At 43.4% G+C, this 22882-nt stretch overlaps 1 protein-coding gene across 1 annotated transcript in view; it reads right to left on the bottom strand.

The window, feature by feature from the left end:
- Positions 1-3763: 3763 nt before the first annotated feature.
- LOC139446367 (dynein regulatory complex protein 11-like) overlaps positions 3764-22882 on the bottom strand; it is a 31726-nt gene continuing 12607 nt past the window's right edge. Inside the window, exons 10-18 of the mRNA XM_071227702.1 lie at positions 22464-22539; positions 21688-21836; positions 20916-21034; positions 16174-16364; positions 12236-12435; positions 9633-9716; positions 7776-7953; positions 6799-7037; positions 3764-3940 (exon numbers count right to left, since the gene is read on the bottom strand). Of these exons, the coding sequence (XP_071083803.1) occupies positions 3764-3940; positions 6799-7037; positions 7776-7953; positions 9633-9716; positions 12236-12435; positions 16174-16364; positions 20916-21034; positions 21688-21836; positions 22464-22539 (1413 nt within the window). The remainder of the gene's footprint in view (positions 3941-6798; positions 7038-7775; positions 7954-9632; positions 9717-12235; positions 12436-16173; positions 16365-20915; positions 21035-21687; positions 21837-22463; positions 22540-22882) is intronic.

The following is a 22882-nucleotide window of genomic DNA, read 5'->3' as shown; positions in this document are numbered from 1 at the left end:
GTTGAGTATATGCAGGGCACACTAGCAGGAAATGAAACTAGTCTTCTATTAGGCCAACTTGACACAATTTGCTAAATCTTTCTTCTTGACTGATATTAAGTTTTCTACCAGTTTCTATTTCCAGCCAGTGTGCACTGCATCTAAACCTTGACATACATGACCGGAATTTACTCACGGTTACACAATACGAATGTTCTTCACACTTCCACGTTAATTTAAAATGATAATAGGACATTTTGGAGCTACTACATAAACTTCTATGCCATATTTGTTGAAAATTATCTTTCAAACGTTGAAATAACACCAGAGTAAATACCTGTACATTACCGGGTGATTGTGATAACCAGACATGACCGAATCCGAGAGAAAATAACGTTGTTCTAATATTAGTAACCCAATTCTTCTTTCCTTGACTATCGTATAGATTCATCATTTCATAACACGTTTTAGGTAAGCGGGTACCCGGCATACACATTAAACGTAGCCAATATTTAAAAGCTCTCATCATTGCATTGATGTGTAAAGGGAATCTGCCACATTCACCCAATACAGCGCTACTTGTTGTACATTGATTAACATTCAATAACCATTTACACGCATATAAATGAACTTTCTCAACTTCTTCCTTTTTATGGAATGCTCATATTTCTGACCCATACAGTAACATAGATGATATCTTGGAGTCAAACAATCTGAAAAGAAATTTTGGAGAATAAGGTTGTAAACAATTAATGCTTTTTTATAGGTTGATTAGTACCATTTTAGCTTGAACTGCTATGTTGCTTAAAGCTTGTGTCCATGAAAGCCTGCTGCTAAAAAACAAACCTAAATATTTATACCCTTGTGTGACTTCCACAATTTTTCCATTCAGATACCATTTTTCACTGTCTTTTTTCAGCCGCCCACCTTTCTGAAAAACTACAATTTTAGTTTTTTCAATGTTAATACCCCCTTTACACTGGACGGCGACCTTTCTGCGACCGTTCTCCGTTCTTAAGTTTTGCCAGGTCGGCGTTGAAGGCAGAGGGGTCGCAGAACGGTCGCGTAGAGCGCACAACTGAGGCAGAGGGAACGCTCAGCCACTGTCGCTGAAAAGTTTTGAACCTGCTTAAAACAGTCGCAGTGAGATCGCCGTCGATGTAAGTCGCTCAAGGGAGGCAGAACGGAGGCAGAGGTAACGCAGAAAGGAGGCAGAGGCATCGCTGAAAGGTCGTTGAGCGATCGCCATTGGTCGTAGAGGGGTGGCAGCGCGGTAGTTAGTTGCTATAAGGAGGCAGAGGGAACGCAGAGGGAACGCAGAGGAGACGCAGAGGGAGCGCAGAGATATCCCACAGTGAACGCCTAGGTCGTTCAGGGAACGCAGTGACATTGACAAAAGTAACATATTTAGTCGCAGAAGGAAGGCAGAACGGTCGTAGAGGCGATAACACGAAAAGAGAGTTTTCTTGAGTATGGCGACCCCACTGCGCTCTAGTCAAATTTTAGGACGCAGAAGGAGCGCAGAGCGATCGCCGTTTGGTGTAATGGCCCCTTAACTGACACTAGCACTGTGCATAATAGGGACACTCTAGGCATTGGTGCAGAGTGAATGAGTGAGTTAAAATGTTATTGCGCATCGGCGTTATTTCTAAGTTTTCATGACACTGGATGTCTTCTATAGAGAACATCTGTTTCAAATTTAACATATGAAAAGTCTCGTAGTCATGGCAGCAGTTATTTATTTCTGGTTGTTGTTTTCCCTGGCGTTTATTTAACTGTTTTCGGTAATACTAATATGCTACTGTTTGTTTGTTGTCTAACGCTGCACCCAGCACTTTTATAGCTTTATGGCGGCGGTCGGTAAACGATCGAGTCTAAACCAGACAATCCAGTTATTGACATCATGAGCATTAGTCTACGTATCTGAGATACGATGACATGCATCAACCAAGTCAGGGAATCTGACCACCCGATCCCATCAGTCGCTTCTTGGGACAAGCACTGGTTGCTGAAGGTCAATCACGGGATCTTCACGGGAATAATATGCTACTAGACTGCAGAGAAATTGATAATGATGTTTCAAACAGATGAACATTGTGTCTGCAAGCGATAGATTACACGTCCAACCTATAGTTACCAGGTGTTGAGTGAGTGTATGGGTGAGTTTGGTTTAAGTCGCTTTGAACAGTATTTCCCTTATGTCAGCTTGGTGTGGGAGGAAAGCCTGATGTGATGCATATCATAGACGCTTACCACTCCTAGCCCCGAACACTTCGACCTTAAAGCATGGCCTCCAGATCGTCTCCTCGCACAACAGATATTAGGCCCTCGTATAGTCCAAACACCGTTTCCTAACACGACAGGCATTGGGTCTTCATATAGTCCAAACACCGTCTCTTTGCACGTCACAGGTTGGGCCTTCATGTTGTCCAAACATCGTTTCCAAGCACGACATATATTGGGCCTTGATGTAGTCAAAACGCCGTCTCAAAGCACGACAGACATTGGACCTTCATGTAGTCCAAACACCGTCTCCTTGAACGCCAGTGGTTGGGCCTTCGTGTAGTCCAAACACCGTCTCCCTGCACGTCAGAGGTTGGGCCTTCGTGTAGTCCAAACACCGTCTCCAAGCACGTTAGAGGTTGGGCCTTCGTGTAGTCCAAACACCGTCTGCAAGCACGTTAGAGGTTGGGCCTTCGTGTAGTCCAAACACCGTCTCCCTGCACGTCAGAGGTTGGGCCTTCGTGTAGTCCAAACGCCGTCTCAAAGCACGACAGACATTGGGCCTTCATGTAGTCCAAACACCGTCTCCTTGCACGCCAGTGGTTGGGCCTTCATGTAGTCCAAACACCGTCTCCTTGCACGACAGAGGTTGGGCCTTCGTGTAGTCCAAACACCATCTCCAAGCACGACAGACATTGGGCCTTCATGTTGTCAAAACATCGTTACCAAAAAAGTGTTACAAAAAAATGTGTGTGATGGGTTTCAGGACTGTAAATTGAGCCGTAGTCCATTTCGCGTCTCCTCGAGAAATACTAAACTACTGTTCACAGCGGCGTAAAAATATCTCTCACTCACCTAGTTGAGTAAGAGGGCATTAAGTTAAAGAACAAAGTCGAATTATATGTTTGTTTATGAAACTGAAGGCAATTTGGCAAGTTGTGACATTACAGATACAAAAAAAACCTTTGTTAAGTTCGGAATTGGTTACTATGGAAACGTATAATCCATTACAATTCGTATAAATAAAAGATGATTTTCAACTGTTGCTAATCTGGGTGATATTCAGATAAACCTTATTTTTCCACAAAAAAACCTTGTTTATCGTGACAATGCTCGGAGATCGCCCCACAAAGCGATCTCAGCACAACGACAGTGGTTCCACGCTATGACAGACTGACGTCACCCGTTGCTCTGAGGTCGCTATTTTGTAACGGAGCGAAGTTATTCACGGCTAGGACGTGTATCCAGTTGTTCGGTCTATTGTCACACCCATTTTATTCAAACTAAAAATACTCCAGAACCAAAATATGAAGAAAATCATAACGGTACGTAAACGTTGCTGTCTATTCGGATCTTTAAGGCGATTAGCAGTGATCAGAGTCTTCTATGTACACACTATAGACACATACAAATATATGCCCGATGTTATTCCACACTCAACGATAGTACTTGTTCTGTGTATTTCAAAATCCTGTAAATTTCAAATCGTGGATGAAACCATACCCTACACCTATACTCCCAGCCGAATATCTAGAAATTTCGGCTGGTATCATTTCCCCATTTATTTCTTCTTTTTCTTCTTCTTTTTCCCCTTCTTTCCTCCCTTCTTGCCTTTCCCCTTCTTGCCTTTCTTCCCCTTCTTGCCTTTGTCATCCTTACCGTCCCCTTTCCCTTCCTCCTCGTTACTTTCAGCAAGCTTGGCTCGCTTCTTGCCCATCGGGGTTTTGGCATACCAGGCCTGAAACATGTGAGTATATAGCATACCAGACTTGAAACATGTGAGTATATAGCATACCAGGCCTGAAACATGTGAGCATATAGCATACCAGGCCTGAAACATGTGAGTATATAGCATACCAGGCCTGAAACATGTGAGTATATAGCATACCAGGCCTGAAACATGTGAGCATATAGCATACCAGGCCTGAAACATGTGAGTATATAGCATACCAGGCCTGAAACATGTGAGTACAAAGTATACCAGGCCTGAAACATGTGAGTATAAAGCACATCAGGCCTGAAACCTGTGAGTACAAAACATACCAGGCCTGCATCACTAGGTATCAGTATACCAGACCTGCAACACATAAAACATAAACGCCTGCAACACGAGGCATAAAACATGTCATGCCTGCAACACGAGTTATAAAGAAAACCAGGCGTGAGACACGAGGTATAAAGTGCCGGCAACACGAGGTATAAAACATTCCATGCCGTCAACACGAGGCATAAAGAATACAAGGCCTGCATCACGTGGTATAAAATATAAAAGGCCTGCAACACGAGGTATGAAATATACCAGGCCTGAAACACGAGGTATAAAAGATACCATGCGTGCAACACGAGGTATAAAACACACCAGGCCTGCATCACTAGGTATCAGTATACCAGACCTGCAACACATAAAACATAAACGCCTGCAACACGAGGCATAAAACATGTCATGCCTGCAACACGAGTTATAAAGAAAACCAGGCGTGAGACACGAGGTATAAAGTGCCGGCAACACGAGGTATAAAACATTCCATGCCGTCAACACGAGGCATAAAGATTACAAGGCCTGCATCACGTGGTATAAAATATAAAAGGCCTGCAACACGAGGTATGAAATATACCAGGCCTGCAACACGAGGTATAAAAGATACCATGCGTGCAACACGAGGTATAAAACATACCAGGCCTGCAACACGAGGTATAAAACATACCAGGCCTGCAACACGAGGTATAAAGAATACCAAGCCTGCATCACGAGGTATAAAACATATCAGGCCTGCAACACGAGGTATAAAGAACACTGGGCCTGCAACACGAGGTATTAAGAATACCAGGCCTGCAACACGGAGAAATAAAGCATAGAAGCGAGAGTTAATCTAGGTGATTTTAAAACATTGAAACATATTTTTCTGTCGAACATCACTGACAAATAGTATACATGCCTTTATCATATTAGGCTCGATAAGTCAATGAGAAAGGTTACATATTTCAATCGATGACATAAACATGGTAGTTGGAACGAAAGTGAATTGCAATTTATTGTGATGATATTGGTAAATACCAGTAAATTATTTAAATAGACTACCGATAGACGGTTATAATATGGGAGTTACTTCGTCATCAAATAACACACAATGCCTTGATCCTCTCATCAAAACGCATCATGCGCTATAGCTGGTGTCGTTAAGCCTTGCAACTATAAGGATGTACGTAACCACTATAATACTAGGAAGAGTGCCAGTACACGATAAATGTCCATCGTCATGATACTAAGTAGGTGCTCTCAAAATCCTTGAAGTACCCGTGGATAGTCTATTCTACAAGCAATTTGTATATAATTCCTAAAACAAAACCTCGAATAATACTTACAATAAGCACACGATGCAGGATAAATGGCTTCCACGGCGTGTCTACCATTAGTTGGGAGTCATATTTATCAGCGTAGGTAATACAGAAGATAGTGATCAGTATTTTTGAAGAGGGAAAGTTATAATACCACTTTCATCTCTTATTTGTGACGACAGTGAACCAAATAATACAGCCAGTATTAAGTACTCTCCTTTAAAGGTCTATCGTAATAATTCATTGGCTCCATATGATAGACTGCATACTCCGGTGGGCACAGAGTATGTAACTGCCATAGGCTCTGGGGCAAGGGAGTTAACTGGCTGCAAAAGTCGAACTAGGCTGGAATCATGGAGTTATATTTTGGCTGGATTAGCGAGTTTATGCATAGTCCAATCAAAATCGCGTAACGAAACTGACATCTAGTTCATATACAACATAGCGACTGCATTTGAGGATTTGCAGAGCATGTATACCGTCAATTGGGAGACGACAGATATTTTTCATTTCTTTTCATGTCAAGGTGTTCAAGTGATTTGATGCTCCTCGCCAGGTAAGACCCGTTTTATTACAATAAAGATGTTGATTATCGATCAAATCGTCTTGACTCGGCTCCGCCATTTTATTTAAAGCAAATGCAACTGATATGAGAGGTGGAATCTGATTGGTCAGTGGGAGGGACACAACTCGCAATAACCACTGGTGGCGCTACGATAGAGCCCCGAAATTCCAGCCTAGTTCGACAAGGGTGAAAACTGAACTTTTACAGTCAGTTAAATCCGTTGCCTTGGGAAGATATCATGTCCTACATTGAAGACATGTCGTAAATTCAAGATTTACGTAGTCATGCCACTTTTATCAGACGTCCTCAACCGTTACGGGTTTCTGGGACCGAGTTGCTTAGCCTAATAATTATACAATTCTGAACATGGGAAATTTGTAGCTAAATAATACACAAACGCACAAACACGCACACGCAACATTTTTGTACAAGGGCCAAGGTTTGCATGCTGATCATTTCTTGACATTTCACGATCTCCAATTTTGACCTTTGCGTATGAGCGAAACGATCGAATATGCGCGTGCTTGTGCATTGCTTATAATGTCAAAATCAGTGATTTAGTATTGTGCCTTGTGCGCTTGGATGTATGCTATATTACCATCTGTATCTGGCCTGAGGTCTATAAATAAACTTTGACTTGACTTGAGTATCTTTTTTACATTTACTTAATCCAAACTCACTCATTTTAAACTGACCTTAAAGGTGTCTTCCTCCTCTGCGAAGACTGGGTCAATCCTGGCCAGCGGTGCCACGAACTCCACGGCCTGCAGGTGCTTCTTGGACAGCTGCTGGATACGGCGGTCAGTGAGCACCTGCTGGACAGCGGTCACCATGTGTCCGGGAGTGTAGCCGTCCGTCACCTTGGACAGCGAGCTGACGTCCAGGTGGCTGGTCAAGACACCGTTATACTTGGTGATGAGGCGACGCCAAAGCACTGTAGGAGACGATTCTTTCAACTCATTTTCGTCCGAAATATGTTAGTGAGTGAGTGAGTGAGTTGGGTTTTACGCCGCTTTTAACAGTATTCGAGTTATATCACGGCGTGTCTGCTTGATGTGGGCGGAAAGTCCGAAGTGAGTGAGTGAGTATGGTTTTACGCCGCTTTTAGCAATATTTCAGCAATATCACGGCGGGGGACACCTGAAATGGGCTTCACACATTGTACCCATGTGGGGAATCGAACCCAGGTCCTCGGCGTGACGAGCGAACGCTTTAACCACAAGGCTACCCGACCGCCCCCCGAAGTGATGCAGGTCGTACACGTTTACCACTTTGGTGAAACCCACAAGCACGGGTATGGTTCCGACAAACCTAAAAACATAATCGGGGCGAACCGGGATTCGAACCAACAATCATAGGTTTCTGGCGTGTTAAAGGGACGCGACTCTGTACAGCGAATTGCGACCCGCATCCGAAATGTGTGAACAATTCCAAAAAAAAATATTGTAGAGTAGAACAGATTGAGTTAGTTTGTTTTTAAGCCAATTTTAGAAATATTCCAGTAATATAACGGCGGATGACACAGGAAATAGCTGTACACATTGGACTCATGATGGGAAATCCAATCCGGGTCTTCGGCATGACGAACGACCGCTTTAACCACTGTGCAACCTCACCGCAAGAGAAGTGTTCTCCCAAATATAACATTATTTAACTGACGCAGCACACTCACAGTGTCTGGACGCGTAGTCTGGTCGGGGGATGAGGATGATCCGGTTGTAGCAGCTCATCAGGGGTTTCATCTCCGCATCAAACGGACATCTTGACGTGCCCACCAAAAGCAGACGGTCCTCGGACTTGATGGTCTTCAGGGCCTTCGGTAGCTCCTTCTTCAGACGCTTCGGGTCAGTCTGGCAAGTGTGTGAGTGAGGGGGTGTTGAGTGAGTGAGTGAAACGCCCCAATATTCCAGCTATAATACATTGGTCTGTAACTAATCGAGTCTGGGGTAGGGATGAACTTCGATCCGCGCCCTCGATGACCCGCGATCAGCCAGTCCCTGGGCCTACTTGCACAGGACCCGTGAAGATCCGGGGTAGAATAGGTCTTCAGCAACCCATGCTTGCTATAAAAGGCGACCATGCTTGTCGTAAGAGGCGACCAACGGGATCGGGTGGTCTGGCTCGCTGATTTGGTTGATGCATGTCATCGTGTCCCAATTGCATGGATCGATGCTCATGATATCAATCACTGGATTGTCTCTGGCTCGATTATTTACAGACCGCTGTCATATAGCTGGAATACTGCTGAGTGCGGCGTTTAAACAACAAACAAACACTTGCACAAAGCGATCTTAGCGCTACGACTGTCGTTAGCCTGTGTTAAAGTACGGGAGTTAGGATCATCTCAGCGCTAAGATCTTTTTGTGCAAGTGGGCCAATGTTCCCCATTTTAGTCGGCTCTAGCGACAAGCATCAATAAGAGAGTTGACAGGAACGATCGAGTGTAGGGGGAATTGCATGACTGAGTTAGCTGGTGACAATATATGTTGAAACCTGAATTATGGCCACGTATAAATGTGAACCGCATCAGATTTATCAAAGTATCGATTGAAATGAACTTGATTCATTCAACAGGGTAACACAACAACTTAATGTCTGAGTGTGTGCGTGCATGCGTGCGTGCAGCTGTAGATCAATAAAAAAAAGGTCAATCAGAAAATGCTTCATACTATATAGAACACTTGCCCTTTCCTGTAAAAAAAACCATGTTTATCTCATCGCCTGCGACACTTGTAAAAATATCAACTTTGCCAGGTCATTCGGTGAGATATACACACAAGTTGACGAGAACAGTCCCATCTAGTGCAATGCAGTCTCAGGTGTATTGACAACGGCAGAACCTGTAATGACTTTTTGAGGCGTGACCACACTACTTAGCATCAGCTTTGGTTGGTATCCGTAAATAATGAATCACCTAGGTCAGTGAGCACATGGACAAGCGTGAACACTTGAGCTTGCAATTCGTTCAGTCAAACAATCACGCATTGATTATTTACATAAAAGTCGTCAATGTAAAAGAATGACAGGGATATTTATCAAGTGCAATTAAATATCTGATGGCTATATGTTATTTTCCACCGTACCCGCAGTTTGTTTGGTAGGTTCTCTGTGAATGGAACTTTGCACAAGGTATGTACCCGCTCGAAATACTATTCCCCTAATTACCCGTCTCTATCTATGCGTATAAAGACAATCCTTCAGGGACCGACCACTTCATACAGTTGGGGCTGGGGCAGGGGCTGGGGCTGGGGCTGGGGTTATGGGGGACATGTTTCCTGTCACTGCTTCAAAACATACAATTAATTCTCTGAAAGGAGGAAGCGGACAATTGTCTTGATTCAAAACACACATTTGTAGGACACCCAGCATGCCCCCAGAACAATTTGTTCGTGTGTAGCCAATAAAGCAAATGTATTCCAGTTTTCTTTTTCTGAAACAAATATTTTAACAAAAATTTCCAAAGAAAACAATCTCGATTGCCCCATACTCCCACCGCCGAAGATTAACAGATCGGTCCCTTACAACTTACTGGGTCTGACTTGGGGACTTTCTTCTTGCACATCCTCTCACAGTCACTGATGTATATCACTGAGGGTTGCAGAGCACGACCAACCTGCCACAGAGGACACACAATTGCTTCAGGTGGATAGAATAGATACCTGCATGTTTCCTATTTATGTAACAAACAGTTTACACTAATCATCTGTGCAATGAATGACGTCTATTGATTAACGAGACAGTCAGCAATATTCCAGCTATATCACGCTGGATTGTACATAATCCTAGATGTACATACCTTGAGGACCAGTTCCTACCGAGATGGAACACCATGGTGTACATGTACCTTGAGGACCAGTTCCTACTGAGATGGACCACCATGGTGTATATGTACCTTGAGGACCAGTTCCTACTGAGATGGACCACCATGGTGTATATGTACCTTGAGGACCAGTTCCTACTGAGATGGACCACCATGGTGTATATGTACCTTGAGGACCAGTTCCTACCGAGATGGACCACCATGGTGTACATGTAGCTACCTTTAGGACCAGTTCCTACTGAGATGGACCACCATGGTGTATATGTACCTTGAGGACCAGTTCCTACTGAGATGGACCACCATGGTGTATATGTACCTTGAGGACCAGTTCCTACTGAGATGTACCACCATGGTGTATATGTACCTTGAAGACCAGTTCCTACCGAGATGGACCACCATGGTGTACATGTACCTTGAGGACCAGTTCCTACTGAGATGGACCACCATGGTGTACATGTAGCTACCTTTAGGACCAGTTCCTACCGAGATGGAACACCATGGTGTACATGTACCTTGAGGACCAGTTCCTACTGAGATGGACCACCATGGTGTATATGTACCTTGAGGACCAGTTCCTACTGAGATGGACCACCATGGTGTATATGTACCTTGAGGACCAGTTCCTACTGAGATGGACCACCATGGTGTATATGTACCTTGAGGACCAGTTCCTACCGAGATGGACCACCATGGTGTACATGTAGCTACCTTTAGGACCAGTTCCTACTGAGATGGACCACCATGGTGTATATGTACCTTGAGGACCAGTTCCTACTGAGATGGACCACCATGGTGTATATGTACCTTGAGGACCAGTTCCTACTGAGATGTACCACCATGGTGTATATGTACCTTGAAGACCAGTTCCTACCGAGATGGACCACCATGGTGTACATGTACCTTGAGGACCAGTTCCTACTGAGATGGACCACCATGGTGTACATGTAGCTACCTTTAGGACCAGTTCCTACTGAGATGGACCACCATGGTGTATATGTACCTTGAGGACCAGTTCCTACTGAGATGGACCACCATGGTGTATATGTACCTTGAGGACCAGTTCCTACTGAGATGGACCACCATGGTGTATATGTACCATGAGGACCAGTTCCTACCGAGATGGACCACCATGGTGTATATGTACCTTGAGGACCAGTTCCTACCGAGATGGACCACCATGGTGTACATGTAGCTACCTTTAGGACCAGTTCCTACTGAGATGGACCACCATGGTGTATATGTACCTTGAGGACCAGTTCCTACCGAGATGAACCACCATGGTGTACATGTAGCTACCTTTAGGACCAGTTCCTACTGAGATGGACCACCATGGTGTACATGTAGCTACCTTTAGGACCAGTTCCTACTGAGATGGACCACCATGGTGTATATGTACCTTGAAGACCAGTTCCTACCGAGATGGACCACCATGGTGTACATGTAGCTACCTTTAGGACCAGTTCCTACCGAGATGGACCACCATGGTGTATATGTACCTTGAGGACCAGTTCCTACCGAGATGAACCACCATGGTGAACATGTACCTTGATGACCAGTTCCTACCGAGATGAACCACCATGGTGTACATGTACCTTAAGGACCAGTTCCTACCGAGATGAACCACCATGGTGTACATGTACCTTGAAGAACAGTTCCTACCGAGATGGACCACCATGGTGTACATGTACCTTGAAGACCAGTTCCTACTGAGATGGAACACCATGGTGTACATGTACCTTGAGGACCAGTTCCTACTGAGATGGACCACTATGGTGTATATGTACCTTGAAGACCAGTTCCTACTGAGATGGACCACCATGGTGTATATGTACCTTGAGGACCAGTTCCTACTGAGATGGACCACCATGGTGTATATGTACCTTGAAGACCAGTTCCTACTGAGATGGACCCCCATGGTGTACATGTACCTTGAGGACCAGTTCCTACTGAGATGGACCACCATGGTGTATATGTACCTTGAGGACCAGTTCCTACTGAGATGGACCACCATGGTGTATATGTACCTTGAGGACCAGTTCCTACCGAGATGGACCACCATGGTGTACATGTACCTTGAGGACCAGTTCCTACTGAGATGGACCACCATGGTGTATATGTACCTTGAGGACCAGATCCTACTGAGATGGACCACCATGGTGTATATGTACCTTGAAGACCAGTTCCTACTGAGATGGACCACCATGGTGTACATGTACCTTGAGGACCAGTTCCTACTGAGATGGAACACCATGGTGTACATGTACCTTGAGGACCAGATCCTACTGAGATGGACCACCATGGTGTATATGTACCTTGAAGACAAGGTGCATGAGCATCTTCAGGCCATCCTTCCCAGGGTATTTTCCAGCGAGGTTTGCAGCACTGAGGTCAAACAGGTTGGCTCCCGTCTCTTGACAAATGGCGTGGACCAACATCCGCTTGCCTGTGCCACGAGGTCCGGTCAGCAGGATTGACTTGGTGAGGGGGGCCTTTTCGTGCACAGCTGCTGAGCCTAGGGAAGAACAATACATCCTGAACATGCGCTTTAGATAAAGGCTATACTATAAGGGTAACGCTATTTTTCAGGGCATTATCATTTGCAGAAGCCCGAGGTCTTCTATTAACTGCCCGACGAAGGCAAATGATAATGCCCTGATAAAAGCGTTACCGTCATTATGGCTAAAATGGATGGAATTTGTTGTCAAATAAAAAGAAACAACAATTAGGAGATAAATATTTCGTTTTGTAAGATTTGCGTGATGTTATGCTGAATGGATGTACGGAAATTTCATTTGAACACGACGCCGTAAGGCGGAGTGTTCAAATGAAAAATTTCCGTACATCCATTCAGCATAACATCACGCAAATCTTACAAAACGAAATATTTATCGACAATGTAACATGAACGTTAATTAAATCGATATTTAGGAGGAACTAATTTACTGAGCGCATGACACAACAAAACTGTCGTTAGTAATACGTCTCCTCGTGCTCACCTTCGAAAAGATGCATGATATGGGGTGCCGCGAAACCGATCAATGGTTTCGAGGTACTCCAATAATGAGGGTCCATTTTACGAAAGGGGTGGTCACATGTTCAAGCTCATTTCTCAGAAAATAAACAAACAACAGGAAATATCACAAATTCAATTCTTTATCACAGTTCCTCATCTTACTTGTAATTTGTAGTTAAGCGTAACTATGAAATACAAATAATCAAAATTAGAAAAGACGTACATACTGTTTGGCCCCTGTACAAGATAGTGTCAACTCGCCTGAAACTGAGGTGGTGACAAGAGACGTCAAACGTGCGAAATTTCAGACATGCAGCTTAGCTGGGATTGAAAAAAGTTGTTTACTGTTACAGTGGAATAACATATGTTAGAGAGGCCGTGGAAATTAGCAGAAGAATTAACCTGGAAATCACTCACGGGAGCAGTGGACAGTGGCAGGATATTTGTATCTATGACAGGTACCAAATTACGTTCGTTAGCGAGCTGCTCCTGTCTCTGAAAAATGTTCGAATAATGTCGTTTTTGAGACGAGCACGAGTCAATGGAATACGACTTCAACGATTCATCGGATTTGTGGCCGGTAATTCTGCAAATCTCGCGATTCAATACCTGCGTTTGACAGTAAAGTGACGGCAGTTTGCAGTGTGAAATTTCCGGTCTTGGATAATGTTTATGCTGCGCTCAAATGGCGGCCCCCTGATGTGCCTGTGTATGGCAGCACGCAACCCAACAAAACTCGATTTTGAGTAAAGTTCTCCCTCAGCATTTCTGACTTCGGCATAAAAGAACCTCAGTCTCTCATTCAGTTGAAAAGCAGGAAGCTCTTCGAACGTGGGTTCAAAACCTCGGAAACCAAGCCATTCTGGAAGTGAAAAGATTGCCGTGTTCAGGGTACAAATGTGACGGTAAGTGGGAGTATTTCGTTATTATTACGGTGTCGTGTTTAAATGAAATTTCCGTATATCCATTTAGTATAACATATCTCAAATCTTACAAAACGAAATATTTAATTTATGTTAAGATTTTGGTCAATCTCGTTATATTATTGCCAATTTTTGCGATGACACATTGGTCACGCTTTACATTGCTATTATGGCAATGGTGTAAGGGAGGTAACTCTCGCTGATGTTGATCGAATCTGCGTAGGAATTTTTTTTTATTTGTTTATGTATTCTTTTATGTTTCAATGGCTTACGTCGAAATATTTTAACTCCCAGTAGATTTGGAGAGGTTCCTATCCACGATGTCCTGTACTGCTTTTGTATCAAGGGACGCGAAGCGGTGACTGGACGCTTGAACTTTGGGCTCTACGGAAACGCTGGCTGTATTTCCTAGTTCGGGGGCCATCTCAGAACGGTTTTCAGCTTCAACAGCTTTTTGTGGGTTATAATAAGAACAAAATTAGGTGGATGTATGAAAGTCATTATAGAGTTGCAATAAATGTTTTTTACTCTGTTAAAAATTGATTTTGTTTTGTTTTTTCCTTTGGCCAAGCCCAAGAAAATTACATTATTTATGATTATGATTTTGTAATTAATGGAAAAAGGTAAATTTCATTTACCTTCAAATTCTTGTATTATCTCAGAAAATGTCTCGTCGCCCCATTCACTCAATATTTCATCGAAATCTCCGATGTGGAAGTCAGGGTAAATTTCCATCTGTTCCTCCATGTTGATGATTTCAAAAATAGTTCCATTAATTAATGTATACATACACGGTGATGAGACCCCAAAAATTCAGCGATGTTATGCTCATTCGACAACACTTTTTAACCAATCAGATCAGGGAACATACCTACATTTATGTTACAATATCCGTTTTGAAACATTTACTGCAATCAACACGAATGTCACTGTCCTACTTTTACAAATATGGAAACGTCATAGAACAAACCAGATGACGTCACTATTGAACGTGACGTCACCTATCCCTATCCTATGACGTTACCTAACAACGGGCGCGATAATGGCCCGTCGTCAAGCAATATGAGGGCATTATCAAGTTACAGTGGCCCGCTCATTTCTGATAACATGCGGGCGGTTTAATGATAATTTTATCCATTTTAGCTATAATAGAAAATAAGCGAAGCTGGCTTTCGGGCCGTCGCATTGCTCATTATAAATGAATCAACTCTCAACAGATTTAACATTTTAGGAAATTTGAGCTTGTAATATTTAAAAAACACTTCTGCATCTCTATATCTGCACATCTCTGTTTAAACATAGTTATGAAACCCTTTGTGTTTTCACAATTTTGTTTTCCAGACATAAGCAAAACCTGTTTGAAATAATAACATCCTGACATGTGAAACAAAATTTAAAGCCCCAGTTGTATCATGAGATATAACCATTATATAACAGGCATGTGGGTAACGCTTCGGATTCATATGAATAGGCCTACACCAATATTGTAAACACCTACTAAAATACTTTTTACATAGAGTTACGGTCAACTTCGCCCAAAACGGCACTTGCAGGTGCTCGTTTTCCCAATTTCAAAAATCTTTTATTAAAAAATCTATGTACTTTTTCTACAGATTCTATGTATGTATACGTACATATCTCATTTCTATACTATAGAATGGGTTCGGGTTTTTTGGGAAATAAATAGACCAACAAGTTTTCATAAGTTGAAATATCGGAAAACGTGACTTTCTAGCTTATAAGGAATAGTCTGACTGGCTTAACCAGATTAACCATGAAAACAAATAATGTCCAGGTTTTATGTGAAGTTGCTGACATTTCTATGGATTTACGAAACCATTTTCCACTTTCTTTTAAATACATACAATTTCTGAAATCAACAATTTTTGATTTGTCCATATTCATCCCCACTGCCCTTTTATTGCAAAATAATTCAAAATACACGAGAAGTTACATTTCCCCTATAGGTTTAGCAAATCTACATAGATAAACGCCGATTTCCCCGATTTTCGTTATTAGAGAAAGACGACCCCTCATGCAAACACACACATGTCAACAACAGGCACATATTTACTGGTCAAAGAAGAGGTAAGTTTTCGATGTGGCAAACCGACTATTCTACGTCACATAAGCAGCACGCATACATGCACAGCGTGAAGCATTCATTAATGCAGCTATACGTCATTCCTGGCACTGTCTCGGCGGTGTTATCCAAGTACCTACAGGCAACACTGCAATTATCAAATGACTCCTACTGAGATAGAAACTCCTGTTTATTATGTAATTATGAAACATGTCTGACACGTGTCTATACCTAACGGCAGTATTCCGAGCTCTGTGACCAGCCGTCGGACGTCACTGAGGGAAGGCATGGGTTCGACTCCCGCGTCGCGTAGAGTTGTCCCCAGATAGCTGTAGTCTCCTTCAAAGTCGGCCAGTTTGACCTGTGGGGTGCGGATGATGATGCCCTGGGTCACCAGCTCCTCGTACAGGTCCTCCGTGGTCCTGATGAAGGAGAAGAGCAATGGCAGATTAGTCAATCATGTGAACATGGAATAATGCGATTTTAATATATCCAATATTATCACTACTCCGAGTTGTGTCTCGTAGCAGCCAACTAAAGGTGGATAAAATTATAAATCGATCGCGAACTTTCAACCTCACATGTCGTGTTTAGTTTCGTAACCCACAGTTCTCAAACTGAGCCATCGGGGCAGGTGATGAAAACGTGTTCAATTTTACATGTCATGACTCCAGCTGGTCCATGCTGCACGTGTCTTTTCTCTGCACGCTTTGATCGAATTCGTTTTATACCGCGAAACGCTGTATTGTATCACCATAAAGTATCTCGATGTTTTCTTATTTTTTCTTGCATTTCTTGCATTTAGAGAAAACACGCCTCTGAAGTTTTGAGTGAAAATGTGAAACAGCGAGCTACATAAAGTCAGCATAGAATAACGCAAGAACGCGAGTATAAGTTATCTTCCAGTCATGTCACGACTAACTTGAGTCGCCTTACAAGCGATGTGTCACTCGTGAGTGAGTGAGTCAGTATGGTTTTACGCCGCTTTCAGCAATATTCCTGCAATATCACGGCGGGAGACACGCATTTTGCCAATGTGGGGAGTCGAACCCGGGTGTTCAGCGTGACGAGCGAACGCTTCAACCACTAGACTACCCGACCGCCCACGTGGTGGGTTGGAATCCCAGACTCGACCCGATGATGATCATTAGTTGGATTACGATGTCCGTCTTCCGGAGTCAGGTTGGGTTTGTCCTCATGAAGCCAACATACATCGGTGAAACTGAAAAGCTGTTCAATGTAGGTGACATGGCTACGGTTGTAATCAACCTACTCCAACAGTTCCTGTTTAATTTGTGAAACGGGGCCTCAGGACAATTAATAACACTTACAACAAAGGGATGAATGGCAGGTGCTGAACCATACCAGTCATGTACTTCCCCCGTGAAATCATCCTGACATAAATTCAATCACCCCGCCAAACCTTAAACTTCAAAACCCGCATCTCTACCAGAGTTAATTAAGCAACGTCAGCTGTACATTCAGAGCTGTACTGATATAGTGCATTGAATCGAACCTATATCCAACATTCCCACTGGGGAAGTTATCACGATATATGGTGCTTCTTGTTTCATGAAAATCGCCTTGCAAATTTGTACTTCACCTGTTTGGGATATAGATTGTCCGTTTGAGACGGGAAGAGCGAATGAACGTTGTTTAACGCCCCATTTAGCTGTTGTATCAGTTGTATCACAGTGGCCTGTAATAATCACGTCTGGACCAGACAAACCAGTGACCGAAAGCATGAGCAGCGATCCGCGCTATCGGGGGACGGTGACCTACAGGTGGCCAAGTCACTGAGTTTTAGACTAGGTTCCTGCATGTTTACCCAAACTAAATCGCCATTAGCTTGCGTCGTGTAACAGTGGAACCAGTTTAACAGTCTCTCCACCCGTTCTGCTTTAGTCGACAAGCACGAAAATCTAGGAACCATCGGAGATATATCGAGTTTCCTGTAGTTCAGGACAAGCGAGGTGTCGATATTCGGCCATAGTCCTAATAGTTCTACGTGGACCTCAGAGTTACTAGATAACTGTAATTCGAGCTAAGCGAAGTGTCGATAATCGACCGTAGTGCTAATACGTTTACCTTACAGTTATATGATAAATGTAGTTCGGGACAAGCGAAGTGTCGAAATGAAACCGTAGTGCTGATAGGTCTACTGGGACCTAACAGTTATACGATAAATGTAGTTCGGGACAAGCGAAGTGTCAATATGAAACCGTAGTGCTGATAGGCCTACTGGGACCTAACAGTTATACAATAAATGTAGTTCGGGACAAGCGAAATGTCGATATGAAACCGTAGTGCTGATAGGTCTACTGGGACCTTACAGTTATACAATAAATGTAGTTAATGGGCGAACATGAACCCCGTGAAGACCCGGGACCTATGCTTGTCACAAGCGGCAACCAACGGGATCGGGTGGTCAGGCTCGTTGACTTGGTTGATGCATGTCATCGTTGGTTGGTCGTTGCTTAACGCCGCACTCGGCAATATGAACATCGATCCACGCAATTGGGACACGATGACATGCATCAACCAAGTCAGCGAGCCTGATCACCCGATCCCGTTAGTCGCCTCTCACGACAAGCATAGTCGCCTTTTACGCCAAGCGTGGATTGCAAAAGATCTATTCTACCCAGGATCGCATGTCATCGTATCCCATCGTATCGATGCCCATGATATCGGTGACTGGATTGTATGATCAAGACTCCATTATTTACCGACAGATGGAAAATTGCTGAGTGCGGCGTTAAACAACAAACAAACACTAACGATAATACATCAGTGGCCTACCTTCCGTTTTTTCTGTAAACTATGAGGTGCTGTGAAATGGGGTTTAACATCGCGTTCAAGATTATCAAACTTAACATATAGCGACGTCCTTGGGCTTATATGTGGCTGCTTGTACTAGTCCGGACTGATGCCGATTTATAGTGCTAGCTCACTGAGATACCATGCCGCAGTTTAACATGAATACCCCACTCAGACACAGTATACTGACTCCGAGCCGACCAGTCCTTGTTTTAGTCCTCAGTGCCGAGCTCCAAGCAGGGTAACTACAAGTACTATCTTTTAATGTCTTTTGGTATGACGTGACCATGGAGAATCGCCAACACTAACTTTTCTTAGTTGGTCAAGATTATTGCACTTATATAACAATGTGTGCATGTGACACAGAAACCTATGGTCGTGGGTTCGAATCCCGGTTCAATACGATTATGTTTCTAGGTTTTGTCAGCACCATACCCGTGCTCGTGGGTTTCACCAAAGTGGTAAACGTCTAAGACCTGCACAGCTTCGGGTTTTTCTCCCACATCAAGCTGACACGCCATGATATAACTGGAATATTGTTGAACCCAACTCACTCACTCAGTATTACTGAAATTGATTTTTTTGTCCGTCAGGCACTTCGGCGTTTTATTGTTTAATTTCTTGGTTTATGGACACGCCGATCCAAAACTTCACAAATTTGTATAAAAGAGATTTTGAGAGCAACCCTTTTTCTTTCTGCCCCAGAGGTTTAACATGTCAAGTTATGAGCAGATCGATATTGTTATTTCTAATAACACTTTTCAAGTTTTCGATGTCAATTTATGGTAATCACGTAAAACATTTGGCTGTAAATGGTGTTGATTGCCACGTCTCCATGTGGACGGCGGATGAACTGTTTGATAGGCATTTCTTAGAATAAGGATCTACACCGAGTGAATGAGTGAGTATGGTTTTACGCCGCTTTTAGCAATATTCCAGCAACATCACGGCGGGGGACACCAGAAATGGGCTTCACACATTGTACCCATGTCGGGAGCCGAACCCGGGTCTTCGGCGTGACGAGCGAACGCTTTAACCACTAGGCTACCCGACCGCCCCGATCTACACCGAAACGTCGATATTACAGTAAAAATTACAGTAAAAGAAGTTGTTTTCAATAAATTGTGTCTACTTTGTCATCCTTCAACTTCTAAGAAATGCCAATCGAACAATTCATCCTCCGCCTACATGGAGACGTGGCAATCACCGCTATCAACAGTCTCACCCAACTAGAGAAGAAGCCCATTCAAACCAACAACCACCTCATCGTGTGACTGTTAATCCTCCAAGTACCACATATATTAACCCGTGAAGATCATCCGGGCTAGAATAGGTCTTCAGCAACCCATGCTAGCCGTAACAGGCGACTACGCTTGTCGTAAGAAGCGACTAGCGGGATCGGTTGGTCAGGCTAGTTGAATTGATTGATGCATGTCATCGTATTGCGTCATATTGCGTGGATCGATGTCCATGAAATCAATCACTGGATTGTCTGGCCCAGACTCGATTATTTACAGACCACCGTCTTACTGCTGGAATATTGCTGAGTGTGGCGTAAAAGAACAAACAAACAAACAACAAACCATATATATATTTGTACCATGGCATGTTCATTATTCAGTCTTGCCTGACAACGGCATAAGGATCAATACCGAAACGTCACTATTACTTTCACATAAATAACTTGTTATCCATAAACTGTGTCTACTTTGTTATTGTAAAAATGATTCAGTTAATAATTCATATGTATGACGACAGATACGTTTGACATTCTGTGTGCGCACAGCATGCTGTCTTGTCTCTGCGCGCCCTGAAGGATTCATCTGTACCGTTATGTCACAGAGATGTGATGCTGTTGTTGAACGCCGCACTCAGCAATAGTCCAGCTAGATGACGGCGGTCTGTAAACAATCGAGTCAACCAGACAATCCATTGATTGACATCATGAACATTGATCCACGCAACTGGGATACGATGACATGCATCAACCAAGTCAGCAAGCCTGACCACGCGATCCCGTTAGTCGCCTCTCACAAGCATAGTCGCCTTTTACGGCAAGCATGGGTTTGAGAGGACAAATTCTAACCCGGATTCTTCACGGGACTTATGTCACAGGGATCAAGGTGACCATGTGTCTGTAAACAAGGTTCTCTCACCTGTCTGGTGTCAGATCTTTGTCCTTCTTTTTTCCTTTCTTCCCCTTTTTCTTTTTCTTCTTCCCCTTCTTTTTTCCTTTCTTCTTGCCCTTCTTCTTTCCTTTGTCTCGGTCCACTGCCTGAAATACGCCCATATTCCCAATGTGATTGTTTTGAAAATAATGGCCCCACGCTATGGAACAACATACTAATTAAATCAAGGCATGTGAAAACCTTACAGAGTTATAGCAATGGTGTGGGGCGGTCGGGTAGCCTAGTGGTAAAAAAGCGTTCGCTCGTCACGCCGAAGACCCGGGTTCGATTCCCGACATGGGTACTATGTGTGAAGCCCAATTCTGGTGTCCCCCGCCGTGATATTGCTGGAATATTGCTTAAAGCGGCGTAAAGCCATACTCACTCACTCACTAGAGCAATGATGTTGAAAAAAACCCATCAGATTAAAATAGCATACACAGTGTAATCTGGGTACATACTACGTGTAAAATACCAACTCGGGGAGTCGAACAGAGTAAAAACAATGCAAGATGTGTTTGTAGAAATATATATTAGACCGTACAGTTTTTTGTAACTCAAGCAGGACAGGGGCCTAGGGGTTTCAGGTTGAGGCTTTTAAAATAGATGAAAAATACATTTTTTTAATCAAAAATAATCGGACGAAAAATATAGTTGTTTTATCATGCATAAGGGAAACTTTCCAAGACTCTTTTCAATTTAAGAATATCACACAGCACGAATGTGTGTGAATTCATACAAGAGGGTCATGTCTACTGACCATCTTGAGGTTCTTCAGCTCGGTCCTCATCAGTTCATCCACCTGAACTCTGACCTCTTCCTCCACTTCCTTGAGTTTCTCCTCCCTCACTAACTCTGTGTCGTACTGCTGGGAGTAGTTGCCGCTCTCGTCGCGCCGCTGCCAGACGCCTGGAGAGAGTGAGTGAGTGAGTGAGTGAGTGTTGTCTAACGTCGCAGTCAGTATTTGTTTGTTGTTTAACGCCGCACTCGCAGTATGCCAGCAATACGACAGCGGTCCATAAGAAATCGAGTCTAGACCATACAATCCAGTGATTGACATAATGAGCATCGATCTACGTAATTGGGAATCGTTGACATACATCAGTCAAGTCAGCGAGTCAAACCATCCGATCCCGTCAGTCGTCTCTCACCACAAGACGCAGGCAGTTTATGTATGTATGTATGTATGTATGTATGTATATTATGTATGTATGTATGTATGTATGTATGTATGTATGTATGTATGTATGTATGTATGTATGTATGTATGTATGTAGGTTTATTTCTGTTCCATAATATATGTCGTCTTAGGGGGATTCCGGGTTAGTATATATTGTCAATAGCCCATGTTTGTCGCAGGAATCGGATCAGGTGGTCAGATGTCGTCGGTCGATGCTTTAACTTGTGGTCAATGGACTGCCTGTTCCAGACTCCATCATATATGCTGTAATATTGCGGAGTGCGGCGTTAAACAACAAACAAACAAACAAGCAAACAAACATCCGTGAGGCTGTAATTAACGGGAGGCTGATATACCTGTATAAGCGTCGGATCCTTCACACACAGCTGGGACGAAACTCGACGGTGTCATCTTCCACCCTTCCTCTTCTTCCTGTAAACACACACGTGCACGTGAAGACAACAATCGCTTAACACACCCATCCTCGATTTTCCAGGGTATATATTTACTCTATTATCATAAAACCCCATTCACCACCACAGCTTTGTTTTGAACCGGATTCTAACAGCGCGATGCTAAAACTAGCCGTCCAATCAAATTACTCTCACGAGCGAGAGTAATTCTGAGGTTAGTTTGTTTTGTTTGTTTGTTGTTTAACGCTGCATTCAGCAATATTCCTGGCTAGCTGACTTAGTTGATGCATGTCATCGTATTCCAGTTACGTAGATCGATGCGCATGATGTCAATCACTGGATTGTCAGGTCCAGACTCGATT

Source organism: Haliotis cracherodii, unplaced genomic scaffold (genome assembly GCF_022045235.1).
Source record: "Haliotis cracherodii isolate W230 unplaced genomic scaffold, xgHalCrac1.p SCAF_6, whole genome shotgun sequence".
Classification (NCBI taxonomy): domain Eukaryota; kingdom Metazoa; phylum Mollusca; class Gastropoda; order Lepetellida; family Haliotidae; genus Haliotis; species Haliotis cracherodii.
This window is presented reverse-complemented; position numbering and strand designations above follow the sequence as displayed.